This window comes from Zootoca vivipara, chromosome 5 (assembly GCF_965207765.1).
Source record: "Zootoca vivipara chromosome 5, rZooViv2.hap1.1, whole genome shotgun sequence".
NCBI classification, from domain to species: domain Eukaryota; kingdom Metazoa; phylum Chordata; class Lepidosauria; order Squamata; family Lacertidae; genus Zootoca; species Zootoca vivipara.
In genome coordinates, this window is record NC_142588.1 from 43099623 (window position 1) to 43111717 (window position 12095).

The window sequence follows — 12095 nt, forward strand, 5'->3', positions numbered from 1 at the left end:
AGATACACCCCCCCACCCACCCACCTCTTCATCCAGACAAGCAAGAGGCATTATCATAGTTCACAAGCACATTATAGCCACGCAAAATGCTTAGGGATGAAGCTGGTATGTGGTGAGATCTGATCCTGAATGGATAGGCAATGCTTTATAAAAGGGGTGGGGAATCTATTTGGTTCCAGGGGCTTTTTATTAGTATTGGTCGAGCCAAATCGGACAGGTGGGCAGGGGCAGTGACTTGCCAAACACATGGTGTCATTATCAGATGTCAAGGAAATAAACAACTATCTGACTTAGAAGACATCTGAAGGCAGCCCTGTTTAGGTAAGTTTTTAATGTTTGATATTTTATCGTGTTCTTAATATTCTGTTGGGAGCCACTCTGAGTGGCTGGGGAAACCCAGCCAGTTGGGTGGGGTATAAATAATGAATCATTATTATTACTATTATTATTATTTGCAGGGACAATGCATTTTGAATGTGAATAAAGGTTGGGTGTGTACTCAGCCTTTGAGTCTTTCCTGGCTAGTTTCTTCAACATGACCTGTCTGTCGCATTAGGTGGAACCTTCCCTCCCAATCCCAGTCCCTGGTATTTGTTCTGGACCAGGAATTGTGTCCTGAGCAGATGAGACTCCCAGGGCCTCCCTGCCTGCTCCACATTTCACACAAATTAGGGTGATGACAGAGAGGCTTCCAAGGAATGCAACTGCAGGGATGGGATGTTCTAGTGAGAGCTGCAATACATGCTCTCTGCAGCATGCAAAGAATTATGGATAATGCCATCCAGGTCAAAGACCGGCAGCAAGGAAGGCTTCAGACTCCAGAGAATGTCATAGCAGCAACACTGGAATTTCATATTTCTGAACTAAATTGATGTGGAGAGCCCGCGACGCAGAGCACTACTCCATAGGGAGAAGCCAGTTCTGGTTGTATATTGAGTTTTGATTTATATTAGTTGACTGGCCCTCCTGGAAAGGGGTATGTGCAAAGCTAGCGGGGGAGAAGAGCAGTGCGAAGAAGTTTGGTAAACAACAGGAAGAGAAAATGGCGAACGTGGAATGTGGCATTTGGAATTAAGAAGATTGATTTTATCCACACAGAGACATTGTTTATTATAGGTCTGCTTGCAGGCATACATCAGAGGCTGCGGAAATATTGGAAAGAACTATAAAAGCAATTTGAGAGAGGTGATCAGGGAAGCTCTGACGTCCGAGGCATGGGAAGCCCATATATAAAAAATATAAAAAATTTATTATAATAATTAGGCATAATTGGAATGTTGTTTTTTTAAATTGGGAATTGTATAATTAATTTGGATGTGATTGGATGTGATTTGTATTGGAAAATTTAATAAATAGATTTTTTTTTAAAAAAAGGAATTTCATATTTCTGCAAATTACAGAGCATTTGGGCCCAATCCAAAATGGATCTGGGGATAAGATGTCAAAATCTGAACCTTACCCAAATACATATAATTTATGTGTACACACATACATATAGAATATGTGTCTGTCTGAGTATGTCAATGCATAAAAATACTTGGCTTACTTTTTAGAAACAGTAGACTTCAATGTATAGCAATTAAGACAGAAAGAGAAGAGAGAGAGAGAGAGAGAGAGAGAGAGAGAGAGAGAGAGAGAGAGAGAGAGAGAGAGAGAGAGAGAGAGAGAGATGCTTAGCAGGATAATAAAATGTGCTTCTCTTAACACTTGTATACTTAAAGATACAGGGTTTGTTCAGTCAAGTTCTTACAGATGCATAATCGCTCTCTAGTGGAAGAGTTTGGAAGTGCTAATTCCAATCAGACCTTTCAAGAGAGTAATGCTACAGATTTGTAGAATAGTTTTAAAACAATCTTGGTTCTAGAAACTGACATACTGTGGAATTACCTTTACTTTTCTATGGGCAGCAGTACCATATTTTCAACTTTACCAAGAAGCTCGAAAGCTTTCCCAGTCATCCACCAGAACCAGAAAGAGAGGGTTTCCAATCAGTTAGTCAATGTTCTCAATTATGACCATACCTGATAGCATTCTCATCAAAGTCTCATTGAGACCAACCCGGGTGGCCTTATTCACTTGTGAAATTCCAAGGAGGTCACAACTTGGGCTGAATGGAAATTGCCAGCGATTGGTGAGCCCGGCTTGCTTGCGGAAAGAACGATTTTTCAAAGGTCCTGCAACCTTAAATAAACACATGAACATCTGTGGTGTAGTGGTTAGAGTGTTAGACTAGAACCAAGGAGACCAGGGTTCAAATCCCCACTTATACCTGAAGCTCAGCCAGTGACCTTGAGCTGGTCGCTGCCTCTCAGCCTAACCTGCCTCACAGAGTTGTTGTGGGAATTAAATTAGGAAAGGGAGAACTATGAATGCCATCTTGAGCTCCTTGGAGAAAGGGTGGGATACAAATGCAGTAATACTTTCCCCACACCTCAGAAAAGGTATAATGTGAATAAATAGCTCAATGGTGTGAGTGTGTATGGCGCACTCATGTCCTGTTGGTCTGTAAGGCTATAATTATGCTATAAGGCTATACATTCCTTTCTCCCTAGACGAACTGTCAAGAAAATACAGTGTCGACAGGGGACGACAGAGGACAAGATGGTTGGACAGTGTTCTCAAAGCTACGAACATGAGTTTGACCAAACTGCGGGAGGCAGTGGAAGACAGGAGTGCCTGGCGTGCTATGGTCCATGGGGTCACGAAGAGTCAGACACAACTAAACGACTAAACAACAACAACCTCTGGTTACAAACTTAATTTGTTCCAGAGGTCCGTTCTTAACCTGAAACTGTTCTTTACCTGAGGTACCACTTTAGGTAATGGGGACTCCCACTGCCGCCATGCCGCCACACAATTTCTGTTCTCATCCTGAGGTAAAGTTCTTAACCCGAGGTACTACTTCCGTGTTAGCAGAATCTGTAACCCAACGTGTTTGTAACCCAGTGTTTGTACCCCGAGGTGTTTGTAACCCAAGGTACCACTGTAATCACCTTCATTTGGGCTTGAAGTAGATACATTGAGGAATAGGAAGAATGAGACAATTTACTAGTAGTATCCAGGCTGAGAGCCCACACAGCTGAAAGAGGTATCAAATCAAGCTGCTGCCTATACTTCAGTAAGTGATCATTTTAAAAAGTACACCTTTCACCAAATATTGCCCAAAGCAATTTGAGAATTCTCCCTCAGAATGGAAGAGTTTTGTAGGGAGCTAAAAGAGTTTCAATGGGTGACAATTTCCCAGGTGATATCAACAAGCACACCTCTGCTTTGTAGAATTAATATTTTATTGGTCTCTTTCTTTCTTTTAAGATCACAGAAGGCCCATAAATACCTCACCCACCATTGAGCTGGTGAAGTTCTACATTGATTTTTTTGATGAAAAATTGGGGTGGGGACAAGAAGTATCACAAACCTGTCTTCAGTCCATCTTTTTATCTGCTGCAGCATAATTTATTGTCCTTGTGGTGTTGCCATTTCAACATTCTCCCCCCCCCCCACAAAAAAATAAAACAACTCACCATGCAATGCACTCCTCAAACTGCCAGATTTTGATCAGTCAGTCAGCTCAAATGGCTGTCAATTGGGGGTTTTCTCTGGGAATTTTAACCTGGCATCTCTTCAAAGGTTAGCACTGTATCTCCCATATGCAGTCTGTGTTTATGTCAGCCCACCAATGGACTGACTTTTATGTGAAGTTGCAGAATGTTAATAAACATTCTCATTTCTAAAGGTGAAAGGTCATGTATAAAATATGATTACCCCGCACAACAGTCGGTGTGAGAGGAACTGAAAGACCAGTTTGACCAGGTCAAAATTCACAGAGGACTTCAGATCAGCAGAGGCTGTAAGCAGCTGGGTGTAAGGAAAGATGAGAAGCAGAGTCACACCGTGACAAGTGGGAAGAAGGCTGTGGATTAAGAAACAGGAACCTGAAGGAAGCAGTGGAGGAGGCCAAAGGCATGTCAGGAAAATCTCAAATGAACATAGGGGAGGAAGAGATGCTATGCTACTGGTGAGAATGGAACCGGGGGCAGAGAACATTGTGGGATTCTCTGCCTTAAACATAATAACTTGGCTGGCTTGCGCTGTGACTTGGAAGAAGGATGTGGCACCATTTGCCACACTGCCTCATGTACCAAAATGCATTGGGCCAGCCCAGCAAAGAACCTGGGAGGTGATGATGAACCTGAAGTATTGTCTCTAGCAAGACTACGATTATCTGTGTTGTTTCATTAGAGTTGCAAGCCAAAGTCCATAGATTTTACAATACACAGACCTGTAAAGTAAGTTAAACCAGTAGCTTAGATTGGCTAGCCAGCAGCTTTATTCTGCTCTCGAAGTCTTGGTCATCCAAAGCTATCATAAACACCCACACACCTACCTTAGCTATCTCCTTCTCATTTGGCGAGAGTCCTCCCAGAGACACATAGGGAGCTGAGAGCAGGTAACTGGAGGTGAAAAAGACAGCATCAATTTTGTTTGCATTCAGGAAGAGCACAAGGACAAAACTAAAATGTTCCTAGTGTCACATTGTCCCCTTTTTAAGTAGGAGTCTGGTTCTTTTCTTTCATGTGTATATAGAAAAAAACTAAGTCACCATTTCCCTTCCTTTTCTTTTCCCGACTTGAAGATCTTAGTTTTTGGGGTAACTCCTGGTGTGTTGCCCAAACTTCCTTTGGCTTTTATGGCAATGGTGGCATTGTTTTCTGTAGGCATGAATTGTAGGTGTGTATGAGAATGTTAACATTTTATATGAACTTTTATTGGTGTAATCTATTTGTTGGTTGTTGTTGTTGTTGTTGTTTTGTTTTAATTGGCAGTTGGAGACCATGGTAACTAGTGACTAATAAATCTAGTAAAATAAAATAATCGTAATCTGAGTAAACAGCAGTAGCCAATGACATGCTGTTGCCCCACTTCCTTTTAGAACACAGTCCATCCCTTCTAGAATGCATCACACGTTCTAGAATCTAGAAGCAAAAGAGGTCTCGTTAGCTCTTTCCCTTCACCATTCAGTAGTACCACCCATTATAAATATGCAGTGCTTTTTTTTTTCTAGAAAAAATAGGTGCCGGTACTCACCATGAAGTTTTTACAGTAAGCGCCACACTTTTAACCAGTGCTTTTCTTCTAGAAAAGAAGGTGGCAGTACTGCATATCTTTGAGGACCCCCAGAAAAAAAGCACTCAAAATGTTAACCACTACTTACAGGTGTTCTGTATTATCTAAAGCAGGTGTTTCAGGAACAAAAGAAGTTAGCTGAAGCAATTCCAGGGAATGTCGGGCTTTCCCATGGAGACGCTTGTAGCGAGCCATTTTTGTGGCCATGTTCAGGAATGCTGCTCTGGATTCCTGTCAAGGCTCAGTGAGAGAGGATTAAGGGCTGCTGAAAGAAGGCTTATAAATTCCTTCGCATATCCCCTCCACCTTTCTCCTAGAAAAACCATGACTTCTGGCCCTCAAAAGCAGCAACAAGTGGCGATGTCTGCATACATACAGAACATTGTTATGTCATCTCATTATGACTGTGGCATCACAATACGGCCCTAGGATATCTTCATTTCTGGATCAAAACTAGGGCAAAGTGTCTACAAAGAAATACCTCACAGAGGGAAGTATGTTGCCATGAACTGGCAGGGGAGGAGGAAGACGATCCCAGCGAATGGTGTGGAACACACTGGGGCAAGCTGGAGATTGGGGAAGGAGAAGTTGATGTAGGAAGTACTCACGGGGTGACGGAGGGGGTGGGGGTCAGTGCACAGGAAAGAACAGCAGGACCCATCACGAAAGCCAGCGAGGGGGGCCTGTCTCCATGAACACAGTGGGCTCTGAGGTGTAGGGAGCAGCGGGCAGGGCACTCCAGGAGGCTGAGGCAGGCAAGGTCCCTCAGCCCAGCTCCCTAGCTGGCCAAGTGGGGCTTGCTAGCTCTGGCAGAAGGTGTGTGATTCCTCAGCTGGAGTACACTCAGAACAGGTGAGGGTCACATGTCTCATGAAGCCCAGATGCTGCAATCAGCATGCAAAGTATAAAAGGGCAGCAGAGCTGAGGTGCTGTGTCTACTCAACTGTCCATGTTGATGGAACTCAGCTTGGATGCACCAGGATATCTGCAGGACTTTGGGCAAGTGGATTGACCCTGAACTGGGGACTTGACATACTGACTTGCTGCCAGGTGGACCAGGGGTTCAGGACAGTGTGGCATCTCCCGACTTAAATCCTAGACCCAGCAAGCATGTGCATCTAAGCAGCCATCCAAGCCTCCTTAGATGTCTGCCCCAGGGACCACAGTCTCCTACTCCTACTTGCCAGAGTACCTCTTTCAGAGCATGGGGCACTTCTTACAGAGAAAATTCAGTCCCTTCTAGCTCTGACCTTTGTTGGAACAAGTTCATCACCTTGGAGTACCAGCTCTAGTCAAATTGGCTACTGTTCCCAGAAACCTATTATATTGACCAATGACTGCTATCTGAGTGGCCCAAGACAGCCGATTTTCACAGGAATTTTGCCTTGCACTGTGGAGGCTCACCTGAGACAACAGAAGATTACCTTCCTCTGGAAGGTTCCTTACTTTTGCAAAGGGCACCTTCTAAGAATCTGAGGTTGGGTGGTGGAGGTTGGGATTTTTCTTAGCCAAACAACTCTGATACTCTTCCATCGGAGATTCAGCAAGCATCCTAAAATTTCCAGGCATCTCTTAGGCTGACAGACCTCCTCAGTTGATTAAACTTTTAAAAGACGAGTCTGTCATTTTAATGAGTATTTTATGTTTTGTTGAACAGCATATTCTGTTGTACCTTGGCTTGATATCTTATATCTGTGGGTGGTCTATAAATATTTGTGTAAATAAAATTAGAAAATACATTATGACTAGAGGGTTAGGTCTCCAGGGCAGTTTGGTTTAGGAGTACACTAGATAGCAGAATCCATGCAATTATTAGCATTTCCAGGTCAGAAACTGTACAGCTGCATTGCTTTTCTATTTAGAGAACACATTTATTTCCACCATAAACAACAATATACATAGGCATAAAGTTAACGCTTCAGTACAGATGTGCCTTTATGTAGAACTCTACCCAAAGGGAAGCAGGACGGCCAATACACACAACACAATGAAACCATGTCAAAAGGAGTCAACAATCAAAAGCGTTAATAATAGATAGCTGTGGGCTAAACATAGGGGCACACAAGGTAACTCGTAGGTCTGTTCACAAGCACAACTCCATACATAGAGCTAGATCTTCCCTAGTAGGGAGGGGAGAGTGATCTTGTGCTTGAGTCAGGCATCTGCTTGGTTGCTGTGAGAACAGGAGGCTGGACTAGGTGGGCCATTGGCCTGATTCAACAGGCTCTTCTTATGTCTACTCAGAAGCAAGTCCTATTGGATTTAATAAGACTTACTCCAGGTAGGTAGGTAGGTAGGTATAGGAATGCAACCTAAGAAGCCTAGTAACCAGAAACTGTGTCATTGCTTAATCTGGATTTGCAGTTTCTACCCTAGGGATCATCCTAGATAAAGCTGTACTACTCCCTTTGCCCGTCATGTTTCCGTAATACCCATCCAATGCCACAAGGCCATTTTAAGGACTTTATTTTCCAACAGCCTGCTCTGCTGTGAAGTATGCAGAATGGTACCAAAGCTACTCAACTAACTCTATAAAATCAGGCTTTAGGTATCTTTTCAAATCGTTTTGATTGTTCATTTCCTCTCCAATAAACCATTCATCACAAAGAGTTCCTGTCAGGAGCATAGCTGTCAACTTTCCCCCCTTTTTAAGGGAAATTCCCTTATTCTGAATAGGATTCCTCGCGAGAAAAGGTAAAAGTTGACCGCTATGGTTAGGAGAGTTCCTTGAGAAAGAGTTCCTGGAGGAGGATTGCTAAACTCTATTGTTCCATAAGCAAATTTCATGACATTGCTGGGTAACAGTCACACAGAGGCTCTTCACCATTGTCAGATAGTAAAGTTTCACATACAACATTACAAGGCTGCTGTTGGCAGCTATGTTTTGCTTGTTTGTGGGATTGATGCCAAATAAAGCCCAGTTCATGAGAAATGCTCACATGCTGAATTAACAAGTGAGGAGGGGAATGATGGTGCACATAATGTTGGTGAAAGATTGGTCTTATCAGCCCAGCCCAGTTTACACACTGATTCAGCTCATGGATGTTTCTTATGGACAGAACTAACTCTTCTAACTAGATTATCTATTTCCAGTATTTTTATATTACATTTCAGGGCAAGCTTTCCCAAAGTGGTTCACCTTCATCATTAAAAACATAAAACTGTCACATTAACCATAACCATTATTAATCCTGTGCTAATCCCGTGCTTCTTCTGCTTAATATTATGAGTTTATGTTACTGAGCATCATAGGTACAGTGCCATTTCCCAGTCTCCCCAAACCTGTTCTAGCATTATCCCAGGCATCCCCAAACTTCAGCCCTCCAGATGTTTTGGACTACAATTCCCATGATCCCTGACCACTGGTCCTGTTAGCTAGGGATCATGGGAGTTGTAGGCCAAAACATCTGGAGGGCCGCAGTTTGGGGATGCCTGCCTTATCCCAACATAGAATCATATTAAAACCAACAATATGGTTGAAACACATCTGGTTAAAACAATAGCATTGAAATACTCAATGACTGAACATACATAGGATTGAAACCTAACTGTTAACAGGGGTTTATGTCTGCTTTTCTGTGCTCTCCGCTCCAACCAACATCTTTAACTGCTGCTGATATTTTTTTTAACGTCATGTCCTATGGTCATGGGAGTGCTTGTTTGAGTTTCCTGGTCCCAATCCTTCAAATACAGTATTGTAGCTCTGGTTGAATAGCTTCCTTTACACCTTCCATTCCTGTTCAAATTCCGTTCCGGATTAAAAAAAGAAGTGCCACAAGAGAGCAGAAAGAAGTAAAGAGAAGTAGCCGGAGGAGGGAATATGTCTTGAGCCCAGGCCTTTGGCATTGCAATTATTTGAATAGCAGCAGTGAACGCTCACTCCGGGTGCCCGTGAACCTTCCCTCCGCGCTTTCTCACAGAATGACCTATACGAACATGACTTCATAATGCCACCTAGAATAGATTCAGAGACAAATCCAGAACATATTACACCATCCATGCTTAACTGCTTCTTTATCTTATTAGCTTGAATCAGAACATCTAGGCTCACATCTTCAAACTGTTTATCCTAGGTGAAAGCATTGCCATTTTAAGGAACATTATTCATTGATTTGGCTTTATAAAACACATTTTATTTGTCAGTCAAGAAGCGTAGCTACAAATTTACATGCCTATTAGAGGTACTGAGACTTCCCTTTATTTAGTTGACATCCAGAAAAATTGTTGTGGATGTTAGAAGAACATAGACTGATGTTCTAATCCCAAGTTTCTGCTTGTTCCTATGGTACTCTAGGCTTGAAACCTAAATAGTTCATTATTCATCTTTGCTTCATTGGTGCCTTTTATCTCATAGAAATATTGATAAAAGGTGACAATGACAAAATACTAGTTTACCTGCTTTATTTTCAGCTCCAGAAGAGGAGAGAGAGAACTTTAAGGAGCTTAAGAGAAAGCAACCTTGGTTGTATTGTTTGTATTGTTAATACTGCTTGCTAATATGATATGATGAACATGTGATGGGAATGTTTTTTGGGCTTCAGAGAAAATAGATCAGATAGAGAACTCAAACCTCGCCTAGAGTCAAGTGTCTTGTCTCTGGAAACTCATTGTTAAGGAAATGCTGACATATAAGAGGGAAACTGAACTTTAAGAGTAAATTCAAGAGACAATAAATGAATGTTCAGAAAGTTCAAATGGTTGGTATTATAATCAGGAAAGAAACATGAAAATAAAGTGAATACTTATCTTAATTTGTCATAACCTGAAACAAAGCAACTCAATTGTTGAAGTGTTTATCAAGGACCTTTTAATGATAGATATTACTAGCCAAGTGCATGAGTTTAAAGGTGTATTAGACAGAAACTACAGTTTTAAGTTCCCCCATCTGAACCTCCCTGACTTTGGGTGTGGAGAGTTCCTGCAGGCTTCTCTTCTCCATTGGAACAGCCGAGAGGGATGTCATTTGGGCAAGATGTTTATTGAAAGGCTAGCTCTAGTTCCTTAGGAAGCTTCTGAAATGTGCTTGTGATTATTTCAACTATTACTGAGACTTTTGGAAATATTCTATGCTTTCATACTATATCTTGGTATCTTGTCAATATTGATTGATATATTCAAATTAATTAGTTAATATCAAAGTAACTTGATATATTAATCTTCAGGTAAATTAGTTAACATCTCAAGTAACATCAGGTAAATTAGTTAACATCTTAAGTAACATCAGGTAAATTAGTTAACATCTCAAGTAACTTGATATATTATCATCTATGCAATACCTGCTAAAACCCACAGGAAATACAGACCTTCAACTATAGCACATTTATCTTTTGTCTCCTTATAGTAGAAAATCTAGTTAAGACTTCTGATGACATGAAACTTACTCACAGTTAATTGAGAGCACAGTATTTAACAAGATAAAGGAAAAGAACAGAATACAGACAACATTCCCATAAATTTAAATTATCTGGATTAAACGGCCCTTCAAAATTAAGGATTTTAAATGCTGTATTTATGGATATTTGAAAGTTCCATACAAAAGTGGACCGAAATGTAATTTATCAATAATGTTAAAGATAAAATGCAAATGGATTCTGCTTCCTCTGTGTTATGGCCTCCCCCCCCCCACCTTTGCACCTTTCTGGCTAGCAAAATTCTCAGAAGTTTCCATTGCTTGAAATTAACCAGAAACAGTTTTGATTATTACCATTATACAACCACTTACTTGACTGTCCTCTTATGATTGCGCAGGCATCAGAATTCCCTGGACATTGCTCAGTACCTTGTCTGTTACATTCTTCATCACTTGTACCTACACACGTATAGCATTGCAGTGCTTCGCCTGTCATCAATTAAAAACAGATGAAGGCCTTATATGCAAAGAACTCTGTTCTTTTCAGCTCTGATCTCAGCTTCAAATAAAAGGGCAATTTGACTTATATTTCACACAAACATTGCCAAACAATAATGGAGAATCTAGTGAGAAGTCATTGTATTGGGTTTTAATTCATGTGAAGAAGCAGATCAATTCACAAACATCTTGGGCTTGTTTCTATTTACCCCACACTTAACAGAGCTAATATATTTGAGAAGTGTGATGTCCACTTTGCTTCCTAATAAAAGTGACCTCGGAAGAAACTCTGAAATGGTAACATGCAACTTTTACTATTCACATTATAATGCCAACCAGGAAAAAGAAGAGAAATTACGAATTCCAAATCCTATAAATTTCAGTTTCAGGAAGATACTGTACTACTTTCTCTCTCTCGTTTCTGCAAATCTGAATTCTAATGATGATTTAAAAACTACATATTCAGCATCTAAAGAGGCTCATTTCCAATGTGAACGGTTTCCGCGCTTCACTCAGAGGGGGTTGTTTTTCTGTTGTAGCAGATGAGCAACAGGAACAACATTTATGAAATTTGTAAAGATCTCAGAGCAGTTCACAGCATAAAATATACAATAAAATATGCAACAAAAACATAAACAAGGACAAAACAAAACAAAACAACAAACCCCCGCTCCCACAAACACATTTAAAAGGATATAGGATGTTAATCAGCCATATGTATTTGGAAGATAACTTAAGCAACCCAACTAAAAACTGATTCATTCCCAAAGATGTTCTAGCAGGCACCAATTAAATGCACATCAAAGAACTTGCCATTACTGTAACTATTGCATCATGAAGCTATGCAAAAAGTATTCCCTAGTATTAGCAAATCCCCATTCTTGGAAGCAATCAGTGCTTTTTTTTCTTGGGGTACTTAAGGATACAGAGTACCAACACCCTTTTTCTAGTTGAAAAGCACTGGTGGAAAGTGTGGCACTTACTGTAACATCTACTGGCTCCTTTCTTTTCTAGAAGAAAAGCACTGGAACCAACAAAATAATGCATCTGAGATGAAGGAATGCTAAATGTGCCAGGTACCATAAGGTAGAGAGAACAAATAGAGCAAAATGACTTACTTTGG

General features: G+C 41.0%; 1 protein-coding gene across 1 annotated transcript in view; it reads right to left on the bottom strand.

The window, feature by feature from the left end:
* Window positions 1-5449, bottom strand: part of BTBD16 (BTB domain containing 16) — a 32272-nt gene extending 26823 nt beyond the window's left edge. Inside the window, exons 1-3 of the mRNA XM_088670495.1 lie at window positions 5213-5449; window positions 4385-4451; window positions 2022-2181 (exon numbers count right to left, since the gene is read on the bottom strand). Of these exons, the coding sequence (XP_088526621.1) occupies window positions 2022-2181; window positions 4385-4451; window positions 5213-5331 (346 nt within the window). The 5' untranslated portion in view covers window positions 5332-5449. The remainder of the gene's footprint in view (window positions 1-2021; window positions 2182-4384; window positions 4452-5212) is intronic.
* Between the last annotated feature and the right edge of the window lie 6646 nt (window positions 5450-12095).